Here is a 20073-nt window from a genome sequence, read left to right as displayed (position 1 = left end):
GGCTGAAAGAAATTGTATAACTTCCCAGTATGTTGTGACAGAGCTGACTCAGGCCTAGGTCTGTCTGATGCCAACCTTGTATGTGCTTCTGCAACCAATCAGGAAATGTTACTTCACCCCAAACCAGATTACACTCAGCCCCACTGGACAGGGAAAGTTACGAATTTTTTCTAAAACTACAGTTGGCTTGTATGTCAACACGCTTTGTCCCCAACTCACCACACACACCAGTCTAGAGGACACACATTTAATGAGACAGTGGCAGCAGCATTGTGACAACTGGGCATCCCTCAGGTCAGCCTAGTCCCCTGCTGTGGGGCCACCCCTGGGTGTGCTCTTCCATAGGTGCTGGCTGTGTACACAGGTTTCTGGGCTCTTCCTACTGTGCTGTGGACTTGCAGAAAGGCTCACGCGTAACTCTGTTTAAAGACCTTGTCATCCAGAAGGGGCAGGTGGGGAAGAGATGTTGGGTAGGAGGTTTCAGAAGGGCCCAACCCTTTGTCCAATAAATGCCAGCATAGATTTTCTGTAACTGGAATAGCGTCATGTTGATTACACAAGAGATGTAATGGCCAATGTCCATATGACAGAACTGTGATGCAGTCATGAGAAATGTGTGTATTTAGGGGTGTAGACAGAGCACTTGGCCTTTCACCTCATCTTCAACCCCAAGGAAGAGGGAAGCAGCTCAGGGACCCCATGTGGAGCCAACCTCACATTACTCTTAGGGACCTCAACAGTGCCCTTCTCACCTGAGGTAGGTCAACACCACTATCCCCATGTTCCAGATGGGGACACTGAGACAGAACAGACAGCAAGGGCCTTGCCTAAAGTTGCTGTGTGGGTAAGACAACACCATCCCCTTCCAGATGGTGCAGAGGGGCAAGGAAATGACGATACTAGCTTCACCCACCTCAAGTGAGCCAGTGAGCTTCGCTGACCTTTCTGCAGGCTGAGGTGTCTCCTCTTGGGCTTCCTGTTTAAGGGTGACAGACAACCAAGCAGCTACATTCCCTGTGCTTAGCCCATGTGTGTGCTAGCCAGGCACAGTCCAGGTGAGAAGAAAGGCTGATGCAGGTGCCCCCACTTTCCAGGGGCAAAAGACTAGGAAGGCATGTCCTGAAACATTCCCTCCTGAAGCCTCCCTCATCCGCAGGTTCTGTAAAGTGCAAACTCGGAGGACAAGTGTGCCCCTCACCGAAGAGCTGTAGGTCTCCCCTGCTGTCCAGGGAGCCCTTTGACATGTAGAGTGGGGGACCTCCCACCTCCATGCCGCAGTCTTCCTCATGGGCTCTAGGCTTCATGCCTAGAGCTCCTTTGAGCAAATACTCCCAGCTCTTGACCTCAGGCTCCCAAACAAAAGGCCCTGGCAGGTCATTTCTGAGCCATTCAGAGGTCTCCACAGGCAGCAAGACAGAGCTCCACAGGCAAATCTGGTACCAAGAAATGCCACCCAGGTCTACTGTAATGGATCCCGTTGCCCAAACTGGAACCTCCCCCAGGACCACAGTCCCTGCTCCACACCTGGAAACTGGGATATTGTCTTTGGGCAGGACCCACAGCCTCCAGCCTGGAGCAAGGTGGGCAGGACTGAGGCAGCAGCAGCAGGTGAGCCCAGCAGGGAAAGCTCCACAGCCCCTTCCCTCCCTGTTGTACAGAAAGAACGGGTAACCCTGCTGGACTGACCACCTCATGAGGACTCAGAAGAACTTCCGGAGGCCGGGGCAGAGGCAAGTCCCAAAGAGACAGTAACTGAAGAGGATGGAGACTCCAGGTGGAACCCATGCCGTCCATTGCAGGTGAATCTCGGCTGGGCTGGGTTTGTGCAGCCAACATCTTCGAGTCTTACCCTTCCTCTGAAGCCCTCTGGGGGTCTTGGCCTGGTGAATTTCCAAGATCACCAGGACAGAAGCCATGGCATCTCCAGTCCCAGACGCCTTGGCCCAGGGCATGGAGGGCTGTGTCATGGGGGAGGGAAGACATCCTCCCCACTCTTGCCCTTGTGGGAGACAGGCGTGGGCCACATCATGACCCCTCCCAGCAGCATATCCAGGTAACAGCTAGGTGCAGCCACCAGAGTCCCAGCCAGCACCTAGGGACGACTGTCTTTGTGGGCACTGCCCACCCCCTCCATCCCAGCAGGGGTGGAAGGTCCAGGAGCCGCATCCCAGGGGTCTCTAGAGCAGAGCGAACAACTTGACACTGGCGATGCTGGCAGGGTGCCCGGCGCTTCCTCAGCCCTAGGCGTCCATGTCGGAACCTGGCTCCTGGAAGAGTGACTGCTTCCGAAGGCTAAGCCGGGCACACTTGGGGCACGTGGTTGAGTTGTCGTAGTAGCAGTCCCTGGGACAGGAACAGGTTGGGGCTCTCTGCACATAAAGTCCTTCCCTGAATCCCCACAAGTGTCCTGAGTCAGCTCCCAGTATCCCCTCTATAGATCCTACCGAAGGGCAAGGTGACTCTGCACCCAGAAGTGACCAAGAAGCCCGTGTGGTGAGCACTTACCCAGTGTGGTGATGGGGCCTCCCTAGGGGTCCTCACCATCCACTGTCCCTTAACTATGCAGGTCCCAGGTCATACAGCTGAAGCACTGAGCCAGGCAGTCACCCTCAGCCTCGGCTCGGAGCTCTTGGTTATGATCCCCACCTGTTCCTAGCCCCATGTGCCTAGCCTCCTCTCACTTCCCAAACTGTGTCTCAAGGCACCCTAGTGCACTGCAGCAGAGGCATAGCCTCCCAGCCTAGTTTAAGTTTTAAGAGATCAGGCCAGCTGTGGTGGCTCATGCCTGTAATCCCAACACTTTGGGAGGCCAAGGCAAGAGGATTGCTTGAGCCCAGGAGTTCAAGACCAGCCTGGGCAACATAGTGAGACCTCATCTCTATGAAAAATAAAAAAATTAGCTGGGTGTGGTGGCAGGCAACTGTAGTCCCAGCTACTTGGGAGGCTGAGGTGAAAGGATCACCTGAACTCAGGAGGTTGAGGTTGCAGTGAGCCATGGTTGTGCCACTGCTCTCCAGCCTGGGCAACAGAGCAAGACCCTGACTCAAAAAAACAATGTTAAGAGAACACAGCTATATTTGGCATCTATCTGTCAGACAATGAACAAACTACTAGCTCAAGGGAGTTCAGTTTCAATGTTAGTTTTTGCCACAGTCCCTTCTATGACACTGTAGCTCTGCAGAGCTGAGATTTCAGCAGTTGCTATAATAAACAACAAATGCCGGGCTCAGTGGCTCAGCCTGTAATCCCTCGCTTTGGGAGGCCGAGGTGAATGGATTGCCTGAGTCTGCAGGTTCGAGACCTGCCTGGGCAACTTGGCAAGACCTCATCTCTACAATAAATCAAAAAATTGGCCGGGCGTGGTCACGCACGCCTGTAGTTCCAGCTACTTGGAAGGCTGAGACAGAAGGATCACTGGAGCCCAGCAGGTTGAGGCTGTGGTGGCCGGGAGCGGCCACTGCACTCCAGTCTGGGTGACAGAGTGAGACCCCCAACTCAAAAAATAAAAAATAAAAATAAAAGTAAAAATAAAAAAAACAACAAATGCCAAGCAAAATCAGTGGGCAGAAACAGGGTGGGTCCAGATGGTGCATACATTGTGTATCATTAGGAAGTAATCATGCTTGTTGAAGAATGAAATTAAAATATTTTTCTTCGAATTTGTACGTATTATGTTTCCATACAACCACTAAACCTTTAGGATATAAATATTTATAAAGTTGTTTGAACATAAGCACATTTTCCTGGTGGTCTAGTGGCTAGGAAAAAAATAAAGAAATGAATGTAAGCACTTAATAAATGAAAGTGTTAGGCATTTCTTTTGGCCTAGGACACTTTGAAAAAAATGACTAGATAACACTAAAGGATGCCAGAAACTAGAAAGTTTGGGAACCTCTAGCCTATACAAACCCTGAAAGAACGACTTCAGTCCTGATGGAGAAAGAAAGTAGTTCGGATGCTGTGAACAATTCTGGGGCCAAGCTGGGGCTTCAGGAGCTAGTGCAGGATGGATCTGGGAGGTAGCAGCCCCTCCCAGCCCCACAGATGCCACTCGTAAGGGAACTTTTAATTTAGCCACAGACATCAGAGCCTAACTGCACATCTCAAGGTTAGCAAAGGGCTTTGAAAATCAGCAGCAAAGATCCAAATGCCTGTCTATCTCCCCCCTCGGGCCGTAGTGCCGACTCTCACAGGACCAGCCACACCTGCAGCAGTGGAGAGCCCTCCCCCCCCAGTCAGAGGGCACCTGGACTGCATTCAGGGCCCAAGCCACACCCACCTGTGGAAGACAGCTGAGCAGTCGGTGCACACAGACGTGTGGCTGTCAAACGGGAACAGCACGTCACCCTCTCTGCAGAGCTCACACACGAAGCCCTTGGCCTGACACCGCTGGGGGGAACAGTGTAGGGATTGGGTGTGGCAGGCCAAGGCCAGGGACACAGTGGCTGGACTGCCTCCCCTGCCAATCCCCCCTCAGGGCTAGGTCAGGGGAGAGTGGCCCGCAGTCAAAGCCCACCTCACAGTCCAGCTTGATGTGCTTGGCGAAGAGTGTGTGGGTCTCGGTGAGTGAGCAGCCAAGCCGGCCAGCGTGCACGTCCAGAAGGTCCTGGATGGAGTACATCTCGTCGTTCTCCACAAAATGCTGCCGATCCTGGAGCTGCCAAGTCCCAGCAGCCGTGACCCCAGGCACTGGCAAGGGCTCCCACTGCCCTCCAATGGCTGCTCCCACTGCCAGGGTCCAGGGGTGCTCATGTAGAAATGAGCTTGAGACGGTGTCTGTGTCTGGGCCCCACGAACAAAATCTGGGAGCCCCAGAAGCTGGTGGGGAAGGATAGCAGCAGGGCCACATTTCTGACCTGGAGCCCCCACTCCCTGACACGGCCCCGACCCCCTACGCCTCACCACCCCGCCCATTTAGCACTGCACAGACATCCTGCACCCCTATATCCACACCCCTTCCCTGCTTTATCTCACCCGCAGGGCTCACCAGGCTGACATCCTGCTTTTCTAGGGCAGTCTCTAGGGGCAGGGATGCTGCTGGTTTTGCTCACTGCTCCTCAAAATCTAGAACCGTGTCTGACTATCTGCTGAACTAATAAATAGGGGAACCTTGAATGTGTTTTGTGGCCAACCTGCCTGAGGAGGGCTGAGCTGGGTCCACCCCCATGAGATACACAGGAAGGCCCAGAGATGATATTTTCTCATCTCAGAGCTCCCCAAACAAGTAATCAGAGCATATTTTCATGAGGGGAATACCTATTTGCTTTGTTCCTTGGGGCAGAGACTGGGAGACCCTTTGGTAAAGGCTTTACATATACAAACTATCAAGCAATCTGGAAAGACATGGCTCTGTGTTTCCCATCTGGAGCCAGTCCTCCTGGTGGTCTGACCTGCAGCAGCAAACGAGCCTCCATGGCTTCCTTGCAAGTTATGAAGTACGGCTTCATGAGCAGGATGTCCTGGCGCAGCTTCTGTGGACAAGGGAAAAAGACATCCTCAACCAACACATGGGCTGGTACTGGGGCCACATCTACATGGCTGCCGGGCTGGCCCTGAGCGGACTTCATGGGGGTCCTGCTCACAGGGCATCTCACCTCACACACTGGGTGACAGTAGGCAGTAGGGAATGGTATCCCAGGACGGTCCCACATCTGGGTGCTCCAGGCATGCTCAAGCCCAGATCACAGCTTCTGAGCTGGCAGGACCGTGGGGTTCATTGGAATCCTCCATTCCCTCCAGCCCCACCCAGCCCCACGGGGTGTGACACCACCTGTACAGTACTCAGCAGCCTCAGGGGCAGCACAGGGCCACATCTGACAGACACGCTGAGCCAAACACCAGAAAAATTCCAGATCCCTCCTCAGCCCCTGTGGCCTTGGCAATTCAACTTGCTGCCTCAGTCTCCTCCACCGTAAGATAGAACCTGACTCCTTTTCTCCACCTTGTGGGAGACACTGTCTCCTCTCACATGGACTGTAACTCCTGTCTGCCCTCACTCCTGTCTGCCCTAGCTCCCACCCTACCTCCTCCCTCACTTCTGGCTGAGAGTGGCTGACAACCACACATAGCTACTGAGTATCTGAGAGTAGCTGGTCTGAAACGAGATGGCTGTAAGTGTAGAATACACAATGGGATCAAAGACACAGCACAAAAAAGAACATAGAATACCCCCAAAATTTTGTATATAGATTTTTATGGGATTTTTTTTGTTTTGTTTTTGAGTATAGATACAGGCTAGAGTATAGGGGCACAATCATGGCTGAGGCAGACTTGACCTCCTGGGCTCAGGTGATCTTCCAGCCAGACCCAGTTTTTTTTTTTATTTTTCATAGAGATGAGGTGTCACTATGTTGCCCAGACTGGTCTCAAACTCCCAGGCTCAAGCAATCCTCCTGCTTCGGCCTCCCGAAGTGCAAGGATTACAGGTATGAGCTACACACCCAATCATAGCATATTATTAAAATTAACTTCACCATTTCTTTGTTACTTTTTAATGTGGCTACTAGAAAATTTAAAATTGCCTTCATATCTAGCATCAGATTGCTACTGGACGTGGCCCTATCACCTTCAATCCAAAGGACAGCCGAGAGTCCCTGCTCACCTAAGCCAGTGACCTCTCTCCTCTGCTCAGAACTTCCTGTGGCCCCCACAGCACCCAGGGGCGAGGATGGCTGGCCCAGCCCCAGAGCTCAACCCATGCAGAACCCCACCTCCCACTTTCTGGACCCCCAGCCTCACCCGGATCTCCACCAGCTCCTCCACGTAGGTGAACAGCAGCGGGTTGATCTCCCGGAGTCTGAGCACGGGCCGAGACACCATCAGTGCCAGGTAGCGCATGCTGCAGCGAGACACCTGCATGCGGTGGAGTGGCAGCTCCAGCACCACCCTGGGGGCATCACGCTCCCCACCCAGGCCTGTTGGCCTGCCGTCACCCCGCTAGCTCCTTTCTGCCCTCCCTCCCCAGTGCCACCGCCCTGCCTTCCAGCCCCTACCTTGCGAGGCTCGAAGTCCCAGTTGTGCACGACACGCGCAGGGATGACAGCCAAGTCATTCCAGTGGCAGTGGCTGCAATAGTACTGGCCAGTGTAGTCACACTGTCTGGCCTCACTGGGCACACCCCCTGTGGGGGGCAGAATGGCCATGAAGGTCCTGCCTCTCTCAGCCTGCCCAACTTCCATGCCTAGTGGGCATCCTCCCTTGCCCACAGCTCTCAGGGAAGGAGCCACCTGGGCCAAAGTCTCCCCCCAGAACTGATTTATCCTCTCCTCAGCCATGAGACCTCAGGCCATCCCAGCATCTCACGGCCCTGTTCTCTCAGTACAATGGAACAGGACCCCCCCCAAGGATGCTGAAGGAACCCCATGACTTAACATTAGTTACTCTAGAAAGAAGGCTGACAGGTGGCATGGGCATGGTGACCGTGCGATGTTTTCCTAGTCCCGTCTATATGGGCTTTCTGTGACAATGGGCCAACAGGGAGGCTGAAGTTAGGTTCCAACCCTGTAGGCACTCCCTGGTGACCCGGGCGAGTCACAAAACAGCTGGAACCATAGTCTGCTTAAGCGGGAAGTGAAAAACCAAAGCCAATAACAGCCCTTGCCATTTCCCAAGGATGAGAGAGCCCGCCCCCAGGTCCTCACTCAGCTTTCTGGCCCACACAGCTTTCTCAGCACGCATGTACCCCGGCTCCCCTGCCCAAAATGGCTCCCTCACCCTGTCCTCTCCCCCCGACTCACGCAGAGAGATGGGTGCCCGGCACTCGGCACAGCGGTAATCCTGGCTGTCCAACCCTGTCTCAGGGCAGATGCTCAGCTCATACTCGGCTTGGTGGCTGACTTTGGAGCTCACGCAGGGCTTGGAGATGAGGTTCAAGCACTTGCTGTGACAGCGGTAATAACACCCTGGGGCGGAGGGAAGCACACCTCTTAGAAGTGGAGAGGGCACATCTTACAGCTCAGGCTGACCTTCAGCTGCCCCATGGACTCCGCTCCAAGGCCCAGATCAATCTGAGACCTCTTGGCAGTTAGCCTTAAAGATCCTCTTGTCCCTGTCCCCTGAGCCTGGCCCAAGGGTGGTCTCTTGTCTCGCCACTCCAGACTTACACATGCCAGGCCAACCTGCCATTCCACCCATCAGACCCAACCTGTCCAAACGGAACAAGTGGAATTCCCAGCCTTCTATCCCAACCCTTCAGCTTTCCATCTCAGGCTTCACTGGCTCCCTCTTTTAAACATCATGAGTCATCCTGACATCTTTCTTAATTTTGAGTCAGGATCTCACTCTGTCGCCCAGGCTGGAGTGAAGTGGCAGCCTCGAACTCCTGGGCTCAAACGATCCACCTCAGCCTCCTGAGGAGCTGGGACTACAAGTGCACACCACCACACCTGGCTAATTTTTTAAATTTTTGTAGAGACGGGAGTCTTGCTATGGTGTCCAGATTGGCCTTGAACTCCTGGCCTCAAGTGATCCTCCCACCTTGGCCTCTCAAAGCATTGAGATTATAACATGAGCCACCACCCTCAGCTGGACCACTTACTTATCTCTTATACTCCGTTTCTAAATCTTCAGGTAACACTGAACTTAGCTACTTCTCACTCCACTGCCTCACCCCAGAGTGCTACTTCCTCCCTTTTTCACTCAACTCCCTCTTCAGTCCCTGCTCAATCAGCAGCCAGAGTGATCCTGTTACAGTCTAAGTGTGTCCAGTACCCACTTGTGGCTCCTACTGCATTCACAGAAAAGTCCTGGCCACCGGAGCCCACCTCCCCCAGACATAGAGCTCCAGCCACATGGCTCTCTGCTCCTCCTTGAAGACGCTGGACATGCACCAACCACAGGGCCTTTGCATGCATGGCTCCCCCCACCTGAACATTTCTCTCTGGATAAACTCCTGGCTTGCTCCTCGAGCTTCAAGTTTTTGCTTAACCGTCACATGATGCCTTTTCATTCTGCCCTAGAGTTGTACGTACTCCACCCATAACATGCACCATTCCCTTTCCCTGTTTTTCTTCACTGTACTATGTCTGTCTGACATACCACATCATTTACTAGTTTAATTTCTCATCCAGAACCTCAGTGTCTCACATGGGTAGTACCACTGAAGAAAATTACATATAATTCATTTTAACTTAAATCTGAATAGCCACATGTGGCAAGTGGTCATCATACTGGACAACTCAGATCAGTATGTGAGCCCAGCCGGGCAGATGCTTTGGTCGCTCGCATTCCTTGCACCTCCAGCCACAGCAGGACTCGGTAACTGAGTACCCTGCAGAGAATTCACCTGAATGTGACCCCAATGTGGGAGCAGGGATTTGACATCTCTGCCCCACCCTGAGGCCCCGGGCCACTGGTCCAGCAGGAATGGGTCGGGCCTCAGCCCACCTGTGCAGGTATACCAGGTCTGAATGAGCCCCCAGATGAGGGTGTTGCACTTGTCACAGGTCTGCTTGACACTCTTGCTCTTCTCCTTGTAGAAGCGGTGCTCTAGGAGGACTCGGATGTTGGGCTCATCCTCATTGGGGTCCTGAGGGGAGGGGTCAGGGAAGGGTCATGGGTGAGCTGGGCTGCAGGTCCTTTCCTCCACACAAGCCCCTCAACTTATTTCTTCCAGGCACTGATTATAGCAGATTGTGAGTTTCAGCACAATTCCACACCCCCACCCTGGCCCTTCTCCTTTTTGCAGCAGGACAATGATCAGTCGGGCACAGACCACCAAAATGATACCCTACCCTTCCCAGCTTCCCTTGCAGCATGTGACTACACGGGAGCCACAGGTGTGTGGCAAGGATGATGTGGCCACTCTGCCCTCCCTCCTTTCTGCTGGTTAGGTGCAGACTCAGAAGATATGGCGCAGGGCTATATTAGGTCTCCCAGGGAAGGAAGAGCAATAAAAAAGGGTGACCCGAGGTCCCCAACACCACTGGCTGCTTATGGGTCCTGGACCACCTATGAGGCTTTCACATGAGGAAAATTGCACATCTATCTTCTTTAAGCCACCATATTTGGAGTATCTTTACACTAAAGACTCACCTATTTCCTAGTGAATATGCCACTTTCTAGATTCCCAGAAACTCATGAGTCAATAGAGGGGACACAATGGGAGACAAACCAAAGAACACACGGACTGCAGGACTGCATCATGGACATCTGTGGTTTGGGATCCATCACCTTCTTGTGCGGTCACTGTCAGGACACCACCCCTCCTACTAGGTCAGTGGTTCAGGGTAAAACTTACCCTACTCACTTGCTTCAGTGGGTGGCCACATGACCCAGAACTAGCCAATCGGTTACTATCATTGGGCCAGGGGAGGGCACATGATCCTGAACTAGCCAACTGGTCATTGTCATTGGGCCAGGAGTGGGCCCAGGACTGGCCAGTAAAAGTTAGGCCTGAGGCTCTTGCTATAACCACAAAGAAAAGGCTTCTCTCAGCTGCACAGGACGCCCAGTTTCTAGAAGGAAAAGTGCAATTGCAGGGCCAGCTCTGCCACCACACAGGGAGAGCCTACATGAAAATGGATCAAGCTCAGAAAGCAGAGCTGAAAGATAACAGGATTCCTCATGTTGGAAGATCTTTAGGTCACCAAGCAAGTACTTCTTTTTGGTTTAAGCTGCATAAGGTCGGGTTTCTATCCCTTGCAGCCAAGAGGGTCTTTTGAGGAAATCTCACATAGGATGAAGCCCATCTTTCCCCTGCCTGTCTGGGCCCCATTCTGACACTTTAAGTCACCAAGCAAGTACTCTTTTTTTTGGCTTAAGCTGCATAAGTTCAGATTTCTTTGCAACCAAGAGGGTCTTTTGGGGAAATCTGTACATGGGGTAAGGCCCATCTTTCCCCACTGTCTGGGCCCCGATCTGCCTCAGCCCCTCAGAGATGTGAGAGGCTCACCACCTGGGAGGGAGCCAGAGGCTGCCCCAGGGCTTTCTGCCTCCCCAAATCCTGCCCTTGGCTCTGGGTTTCCCATGGTGGGGCAGGCCAGCACCCACCTTCAGCTCCTGGAGCTTCAGCCGGAGGTGGATGAGCCTCACTACGGCATCTTTCTGCTTCTCCGACTGCTCAGGCAGCTCTAGAATCACCTGCTTGCACTCCTCAATGGCCTGCTGCAGCTGCTGGATGTCAGAGGCCAGGAACAGACCCTGCCCGGGCAGGGTGGTACAGTCAGACGCCCACCCTGCAGGCTCTCCCTATTAAGGCTAGACCCATCCCTAGAGACAGGCCAAGGTAGACCTCAGTGGTCCCTCACCCAGATAAAGAAACTGAAGCCCAGTGGGGGTTGAGGACTTGCTCCAGACCCAGGAGAGCTGTCAGCATGGTTAGGACTCATCCCATGCACCTGCCCCTGGCTGGACCTGTCTACCATGGGCCTGTGAAGATCTAATGTTTGAAGACTGCTTTTCAAAAGACAACTTCCTTCTTTTAGAAGTCCAGTTGCTAGGCCGGGCAAGGTGGCCCACGCCTATAATACCAGCACTTTGGGAAGCCAAGGTAAGAGGACTGCCTGAGCTCATGGGTTCAAGACCAGCCCAGGCAACTTGGCGAGACCTCATCTCTACATTAAATCAAGAAATTAGCTGGGCGTGGTGGCACATGCCTGTAGTTCCAGCTACTTGGAAGGCTGAGACAGAAAGATCACCTGAACCCAGCAGGTCAAGGGTGCAGTAGCTGCGAGTGTGCCACTGCACTCCAGCCTGGGCAACAGAGTGAAACTCCAACCCCCTCCCCAAAAAGAGAAGTCCAATTGCTTTTGTGGTTATGTCATTTAACTGATTTCTGAAGAGCTTCCTCTTGGAGGAGAGCTAGGGAAATGGCACTCACCATTATGGAAAGCCAGCAGCCTCCAGCTTAACTGCCAAGCCCAGGCAGATGCCAGCAAGTGCCAGCCCCAGAACTTAATGCTACTTTCCCCCCACCCTGACCCAGGGGCTCAGGGCCCAGCAAGCTCCCAGATCAGAGCACTCTGCTGCCACTGGGAAAGACAGGACCCGGTCTGAGCTGGGACTGGGGCTGACCCCGCCCTCAGGAACCATCCTCATCCTCCAGGCTGCTGGGCTCTGAGAGACCCAGGCATAGAGGAGATGGCATCTTCCCCCCCCCCCCAACTTCTCCCTTGCAGCTCAGTCTGTGGCCAAAGGAAGTGCTCAAAATGTTATAATATACAAAACAGGCTGGGCTCAGTGGCTCAGCCTATAATCCCAGCACTTTGGGAGGCTGAGATGAGAGGATTACCTGAGCCGATGGGTTCAAGAGCAGGCTGGGCAACTTGGCAAGACTTCATCTCTACAATAAATAAAAAAATTAGCCGAGCATGGTAGTGCATGCCTGTAGTTCTGGCTACTGGGAAGGCTGAGGCGGAAGGATCACCAGAGCCCAGCAGGTCAACACTGCGGAGGCTGTGAGCATGCTACCGTACTCTAGCCTAGGCAATGGAGTGAAACTCCAACTCAAAAAAAAAAGTATAAAAACATATGTCAGTTATGGGCAAAGCATTAAAACCACATTCAAAATGAAAGTGAATGAGAATGGGGGGATTCTGGCTTATTATTATTATTATTATTATTTTGAGTCGGAATCACTCCATCCCCCAGGCTGGAGTACAGTGGCACACTCAAGGCCACTGTAGCCTCTGCCTGCTGGGTGCAGGTGATCCTTTCACCTCAGCCTTTCAGTAGCTGGAACTATAGGCCTATGCTACCACGTCTGGCTAATTTGTTTTATTTATTGTAGAGATGAGGTCTCACCAAGTTGCCCAGGCTGGTCTCGAACCCTGGGTTCAGGCAATTCTCTTACCTTGGTCTCCCAAAGTGCTAGGATTACAGGCTGGATCCACCACACCCGGCTCAAACTTGTTTTTTTAAACATTAGATCCCCCTGCATTTTTTTCCTTCAAAACAAAATACAGAACAAACAAGAATGGTCCCGTGGTGCCGAGCAGGTGGTGAGAGGCAGGCAGGGGGCTTCCCCCTGCCCCCCATGACATGTCTCAGGACCCCTGAGGACCCCAGATGGACCACCTCTCACATCTGCCTCAGGAGAACCTGCAGTTTGGGATGGGAGCAGCCCCAGCCTCCCGAACCCTATTCCCAACCTGTCTCTACCTGCCCTCACACAGGCTTGAGCGTGGGGGTCAGGGGTGTCATGTAGGCCTCAAATTCAAGGCCCAGGAGCCTTGGCTAAGGTGGGGGCTACAGAATCTGACAATGGGGGAAGACTGCCCTCCAGCCCATGGGCCAGTGTCAGAGAGGACATGGCCCTGCCTGTGGGAGGAAGGGACAAGGAAACCACCAGCCCCTCATACCTCAGGGGCTCAGTCAGTCACTCTCCCCTCCCAGACCCCAGATCTTACCACAGGGCGAGAGAAGTGGTCCTCAGACAGGCCAAGATCCATCACGCGCTCAGTGCAGCGAAACTCTGGCTCCTCGGGGGGCAGCTCAGGTGGGGCCTCTGGGGGGAGAAGGTGTGGAGGGCCACAGAGAAATGTCAGTTTCTGCTCCTGCTCTACATTCCCTAGGGAGGAGCTGGGATGGTCAGGGGCGGGAGGGGAGCCCATAGAAAGGAGGCACTGGGGAAACTGGGTACCACTCAGACCTGCACTTCTGCCAGTTCACATCTGCGAAGGAGCAGACAGGAAAGAGGTTCAAAGAGGAGGTGAAAGGGTGCTCAACAGGGCCAGGAAGCCAAGATGGCCTCGTAGAAACATCCTCACTTCTTAGGCCGGGCTTGGTGGCTCAGCCTGTAATCCCAGTACTTTGGGAAGCCGAGGCAAGTAGATTGCCTGAGCCCGCGGGTTCGAGACCCACCCAGGCAACTTGGCGAGACCTCATCTCTACAATAAAAATAAAAATAATTAGCCAGGCGTGGTAGTGTGTGCCTGTAGTTCCGGCTACTTGGAAGGCTGAGGCCGAAGGATCACCAGAGCCCAGCAGGTCGATGCTGCGGTGGCTGCGAGCGTGTCACTCCACTCCAGTCTGGGTGGCACAGTGAGACTCCAACTCAAAAAAAAAAAAAAAAAACCCGAAACATCCTCACTTCTAAGGCAGACACCTCATGTATAAATATATGGGTTGAAGAAAAACCACTGGATGCCTGCACAACGAAATTCATGGACCTCTGTGAGGATTCCAGGCCACCTCTGCAGCTGTCCAGGCCACAAGCATGCCCTGCTGACCTTACCTGCAGTTTTGGCGATCATGCCATCCCATCCCCAGAGGGCATTCTATCCACTAACTTCTCCCCCACCAGATCTCTGCTCAGATTTTACCCAGCAAGTGTTCCCTGAGCACCTACTGTGTGCTGGGCCCCAGGATACAGTAGTAATGGGTCAGGCACAAACCCCTGACCTCAGGAGCGCTCAGTCTAGGCGAAAGACAGAAGCAACCATAGAGCAGGTGGGAAACAGCAGGAAGAAGGAGTGACCTGAGGGTTTAGATCCCTCACAGTTTCCACTCCGCCAGCACCCACCTTCAGAAGCGACGTCCGGGGCCTCCTCCCCAGACCCTTGCTCATGCTGCCTCGGCCCAGGCTGCTTGTTGAAGGGGTTGAGGTGGGCCTGCCGGAACCGGGCCAACTTCTCATCATATTCCATAGCATCCCACCTGGGGACAGGGTAGGGCTGGAATGAGTGCCCAGGTCCCCAGCTCACCTGGGACCATCCCCTTCCCCAAGTCCCCTGGGGTTTCAAGGCCTCAGCCAGCCTCTTTCACCTCCCTGGAGGGCCTGGCTGGGACATGGGCACACCACAGCCTGGATCTTCAGCCCCTCCACAAAACACCTCAGCGACCTTGCCCAGGTCCCACTGCTGGATGCCCTCGGGAAATCCCCCAGTAGTGCTAGTGTCCACTCACCCTCATCACGCAGGGACAAGAAGAGCTGGGAGGGCACATGGCCTCTCCAAAGTGCCCAGCCAAATGGGATGACCCCCAAGCTCCCTGCCTCCCTGATGGGGCTCTGGCCCTAGGTCTGCCCGGCAGCCTCCTGGCTGGGTCTCACATCAGCCTCCCACTCAACCCTGTCTGGCTGTTGCCTACTCTCAGGAGACACACCTCCTGGAAATGGGTACCTCCTTCCTGGCCCCCAACCAAGGTACTCCTTTCCCATCAGGGCACCTGAAACCACAGGGTCCCTGTCAGAAGGCTCCGGGTAGGACACCTGGGACAGTGCCAGGGCCCATTCCTGCTCTGGCACCTGTGAGTGACCTTGGGCAGGACTCACCTTCTCCCTGCCCTGGGAGTAGGGGTTCTTGGGAAAATTAACTGCTGGCACATGGAGAAGCCACCAAAACGCACCCAGGCTGTCCTTGGGCCTGGTTCCAATCCAGGTGCGTGATATAACCCCAGCCAGTCCTGTGGCTCCAGGCCTTAGGATCCCAGGTAACAGGCAGGAGGTGACCAGTCCACCACCCAGCAGAAGCTGAGGAACAACTTCTCTTGTCCTCTCTGGAGCTTAGCAAACTGCATAACATGCAGGGCTGGTGGCTCCAGGCAGGGAGGAAGAGGCTTTGATTGGCATGGTAAGGGAGGCAGGTTGCATCCAGCCCCCCCCCTTAGCTCTCTGGGCCCCATTCCTTTGCCTCTCAGCTTCCATTTCCTCATCTGGAAATGGGTCACCGTGGGGGTGACATGAGTTCATAGATATTGAGCACAAAATTAGCTCTCTGTAAGGTTTGCTAATGCTCTAAGAAATCAAAGAGGTGTTTTGTTTTGTTTTTTAAACCTGTACCTGCTCATGCCTGTAATTCCAGCACTTTGAGAGGTGGAGGCGAGAGGATTCCCTGAGCCCAGAGGTTCAAGACCAGCCTGGGCAACTTGGCGAGAACTTGTCTCAATAATAAACCAAAAAAAAAAAAAAGTCAGGTGTGATGGCATGCGTCTGTAGTTCCAGCTACTTGGAAGGCTGAGACAGAAGGATTGCCTGAGCCCAGCACGTCGAAGCTGCAGTAGCCATGAGTGTGCCACTGCACTCCAGCCTCAACAAAGTGAGACTCTGACTCAAAATAAATAAATGAATAAAATAGATAACTAAAGTTGTGTAGCAAGTGTGTGTGCTGGGTATGCTTTCTCTATATGTGTAACAGGCTGAAATAATCAGAATTACAAGACAATTCTATGACTCCTCCCCTGCCTCATCCCTTAAAGAGAACTGAGCCCAGAGGGGTCGGCCCTGGCCATGCTGTGGCCGTGGGGAGCTGGGATTTGAATGAATTGTCTCACCCAACCCATGCGGCTACTCTGCAGCTGGGCAGGAAACTTGCACCACCTGTGGGGCATGTCCTGCCGGTTCTGCCTCTGTGCCACAGAGCGTGGGTTAAGCAGTTCTAGCCTGGCAGGACCCAGCCCCTATTAATGGGCTGCCTTGTATGAAGCAGAAAGGTTTGGGCAGGACACAGGCACCTGGCCCCAGGTCTGCCTCTCACTTACTATCTGATGACTTTGGGCAGCTCACATAGGTGGGAGGGCGTGCGAGAGCCAGAGGGTCCACCCGTGGCCAGCGTCTCCTTCTCCCCAGAGTGTCTTAGGGGATCCACAGTGTGCGGGAGAAATCAGGTTGCCCCAGTGTCCACTCAGCCCTTCCTCTTGAGTAGGGGGCCCTCCTTTCTGGTTTATCACATGATTTCCCAGCCTCCCTGCAGCTAGACCTGGTAATGTGACTAGATTCTGACCAATGTGACTTGAAAAGGAAGATCATAGACTTCGGGGAGTTGCTCTTAAAGGACAGGGCTGACCTCTTCAGCCCCTCCTGCTGCCCATTGTCTGGGATACAGATGCAATGGGCAGGGCCGGAGCAGCCACACTGGGTGTGCCATGAAAGCCATGACTGAGGGGGGTAGCGACAGGATTGCAGGGGACTCTGCCTGGGCCCCTGAGCTGCTCACTGCTAGGCTTCATTCAAGTGAGACAGAAATAATCTCCTACTTACACCACTGTCATCGAGAGGGGAGTTTCTGTCTCTTGTAGCCAAAATACAGTAGATCCCAAATGCTTCATGGTGATGAAGATGGGTGGGCCCAACTTGAATCCCAGCTCTGCCACCTCCTAACTGCGTGAACTTGGGTCAGTGTATAAGCCTATCTCTGCTTCCAATCCCTCGTGTCTCAAATGGGGATTGTAATACTACCACACAGGGTTATTGGAAAGATTAAATTAGTTAATACAAAGTTCTGAGAACACAACACAGAGCAAGCACCCAGTAACTGTTGACCACAATTCAATATCACTGTTACTATTATTTTTAAGACTCAGGCAGTCCTAATTTAAACTCTGGCTCTCCCAGTGATGAGCTACATGATGACATGCTCTTGCCTATAAACTGAGGACAACACCTGCCTCCCGGGGTGGATGCAAGGACATACATATGTCAGTGAGGCCAGCAGCCCAGATCTGCTGTGGAGAGACTGTCACTGTCACCCCATGGTGACCAGCCCAACCGAAAAGGGCTGAGACAGAGGATGCAGGAGCCCCTCCTGGGAAGCTGAACCCGCCGGGTGTCTGAATACAGCCAGAGAGTGCCAAGGCAGCTGCCGTGGCAGGGATGCCCTGCCCATACCAGCAGCCTCCTCCTCTGGACTGTGAAGAAAGCGTCTCTTATTCACCTCCCGAGCATCAGTGCCAGTCTCTGGCCTGGCACAGAGGCAGCGGGTGGGTGAGCCAGTCAAGCCCATCGACCTCTCAGCCTTAGTTTCTCTCCTGCCAAGTTGAGAATCGCATTTCCCTGTCTGTGAGGACAGACGGATGGTGTCCCCACACACTGACCTTAGGGACACAGGGTGCAGCAGAGCAGCAGCCAGCCCCCATACCCCACACGGTTTCAGGACTGTCCTTAGAAAGGAACAGGCAGGAAGGGCAGGCAGACAGAAACATACCACTCCACCCTCAGCCCTTGTCCTGGAGACCAACCCTCTCATGGGGGAGCGCCACCGTGTAGAAATGGCAGGAAACCTCAGGGAGAAGCCCAGGGCACTGGGGCCTGAGGGACACTGGGCTGGAACTCAGGATATCCCACGCTGGCCTCCCCTCCTGTTCAATGGATGACCATCAGGAAGTGGCAATGTCACCACAGCCACCGCCCGGAGGCCCTGAGGACTCCCCCCAACCCGGGAGGAGGAATACATTCTGTCCTCTCTGCTCATACCTGGAACGCAGGCCAGGACCCAGGGGCATGGAGGGACAGGTTACCGTTCCCTTAGGGACTGTTTGCCTCTGACGCCGACCTGGGGGTTCACAGCCTGCTGCAGGGACAAGCCACCCCCGAAGTGTACCTCCTGGCTTCCCATGACCACACACATTCGCTCTAAATGGCCTGACGTCACAGGAGCAGGTCTCGCCCACCACACCCACCCATTACATAGATGGGGAAACTGAGGCCCACGGCACCCAGCCTCCAAGAAGGTGGCACAGCCACGCGGGTCTCCTGGGCGTACGGACCCACCCCGACAAGCCGTAGGGTCGGCGAGGGCAGCGGCAGCTGCGCCTGGAGGGCAACTGAGGCAACCAACGCCCCCTGCGCGGGGAGAGCACCAGAAAGTGGGCGCCCCGGGGTCTGAATCCCGCGGGCGCCGCCGGGGCCTTCGGCAGCCTCTGGGCGCTCAGCGTGCGCGTCGGGAAGTGGGGCCCCCGGAGCCATCGGGCCCGGTGGGCCGTGTGAGCCCCCGAGGGCCGGGCGCCCCCAGTTTCCTTCCCCTCCAGCCCCGCCGCCCGCCCAAGGCCCCCCTCCACCGCTCACCTGACCGCCGCCGCCCTCGCTACATTGTATCCGCCCCGCCGCGATTGCTACATTGTATCGGCCCCTCCGCCCGCTGCTGCCGCCTGCGGTCCGGAGGCTCATGACACGCAGGGTCCCGAGAGCCTGCGCCCGTCCCCGCGCCCCTGAGGGCCCCCATGTCCCCCTCCGGGAAATGGGGACTCTTCAACCCAGCTGTTCAAGAAGGTACGGCCACGGGCTGCATCTCCTAGCTTCGCCCAATCACAAAAGTCTTGGTTTAAATCAAACCACAGCCCACACGAAATGGTGGTTGTGTTCTGTTTTGAGTTGCAGTCTCACTCCCTCGCCCGGGTTGGAGTGCAGTTGCACGCTCAAGGCCACCCCAGCGTCGACCTGCTGGGCTCGTGATCCTTTCGCCTCTGCCTTCCGAGTAGCCGGAGCTACAGGCACGGGCTACCACGTCCGGTTATTTTTATTTTATTGTAGAGACGAGGTCTCGAACCCGCGGGCTCCAGCAATCCACTCGCCTCAGCCTGTAATCCCAAAGTGCTGGGATTACAGGCTGAGCCACCCAACCCAGCCGGTGTTTTTTTGTTTGGTTTGGTTTCTTGGGGGTTTTTTTTTTAGATCCCTAGTGGTTGAGGGAAAAGAGGACCAGAGCCACCATGCAAGCGGCAAACTCGTGTGCTGGATTTCACCAGAGAAATGTGCCCTGTGTGGTCTTAACAGCTGATGAGGGAGGAACTCCTGGTCACTCTGTCCCACTTTACAAGGAAGAAACTGAGGTACAATGAGGTTATGGGGCTGTTCAGTGGAGGACTTTGGAGGCACCCGATTTCTGCAGGGCCTGGTGCTATGATGCTTTCTGTTGGGGTTCTGACGGACAGGGTGAGGGTGGAGAGGCGAGGGGCAGGCTTGGCAGCACTGCCAGGGCTGGGGAGAGGGAGGTGCCGTGCTGGGAACCCAGAGATCCAAGTAAATGCAAAGAATTGCAACTCACAAAAAGGTTAAGAAAGAAGAGTTTATTTAAAAGTAAATTAAGCCAAACTCGGTGGCTCAGCCTGTAATCCTGCGCTTTGGGAGGCTGAGGTGAGTGGATTGCCTGAGCCCACGGGTTCGAGACCCACCTGGGCAACTTGGCAAGACCTCATCTCTACAATAAATCAAAAAATTAGCCGGACATGGTAGCATGTGCCTGTAATTCCAGCTACTTGGAAGGCTGAGCAGAAGGATCGCCGGAACCCAGCAGGTCAAGGCTGCGGTGGCCAGAAGCGGCCACTTCACTCCAGTCTGGGCAACAGAGTGAGACTCCAACTCAAAAAAAAAAAAAAGTAAATTAAAGAGAGAAAGAGAAGGAAGAGAGAAGATTCACCTCC

General features: G+C 54.3%; 1 protein-coding gene across 2 annotated transcripts; it reads right to left on the bottom strand.

Annotated features, from left to right (window-relative positions):
• Positions 1 to 233: 233 nt before the first annotated feature.
• On the bottom strand, positions 234 to 18161 carry DEF8 (differentially expressed in FDCP 8 homolog). 2 transcript variants are annotated; one of them, XM_008050045.2, is made up of 12 exons: positions 18128 to 18161; positions 14462 to 14595; positions 13347 to 13444; positions 10990 to 11139; positions 9385 to 9526; positions 7737 to 7901; positions 6993 to 7120; positions 6739 to 6852; positions 5391 to 5471; positions 4517 to 4657; positions 4280 to 4389; positions 234 to 2343 (listed from the first exon to the last, which is right to left on the bottom strand). In XM_008050045.2, the coding sequence occupies exons 1-12, from the start codon at positions 18154 to 18156 to the stop codon at positions 2241 to 2243; spliced, it is 1395 nt and encodes a 464-aa protein (XP_008048236.2). In that variant the 5' UTR covers positions 18157 to 18161; the 3' UTR covers positions 234 to 2240. The 2 variants fall into 2 exon arrangements, with proteins under 2 accessions (XP_008048236.2, XP_008048234.1); XM_008050043.2 differs by lacking the exon at positions 18128 to 18161 and having other exon boundaries at positions 10990 to 11109; positions 14462 to 14589.
• Between the last annotated feature and the right edge of the window lie 1912 nt (positions 18162 to 20073).

Source organism: Carlito syrichta, unplaced genomic scaffold, assembly GCF_000164805.1.
Source record: "Carlito syrichta isolate Samal-C Ts95f unplaced genomic scaffold, Tarsius_syrichta-2.0.1 Scaffold142937, whole genome shotgun sequence".
Classification (NCBI taxonomy): domain Eukaryota; kingdom Metazoa; phylum Chordata; class Mammalia; order Primates; family Tarsiidae; genus Carlito; species Carlito syrichta.
Note: the sequence above shows the minus strand (reverse complement) of the source record. Positions and strands in the feature narration are given on the sequence as shown.

What these genes read in the sequence shown, in the direction of transcription:
- DEF8 (XM_008050045.2), bottom strand. Translation starts at nt 18,156, where the DNA reads ATGCCCCTGGGTCCTGGCCTGCGTTCCAG. An exon ending in GGGACTTCGAGCCTCGCAAG is followed by an intron (nt 6,853 to 6,992) that starts GTAGGGGCTGGA and finishes CACCGCATGCAG; the next exon opens with GTGTCTCGCTGCAGCATGCG. An exon ending in ACATCAAGCTGGACTGTGAG is followed by an intron (nt 4,390 to 4,516) that starts GTGGGCTTTGAC and finishes TGTTCCCCCCAG; the next exon opens with CGGTGTCAGGCCAAGGGCTT.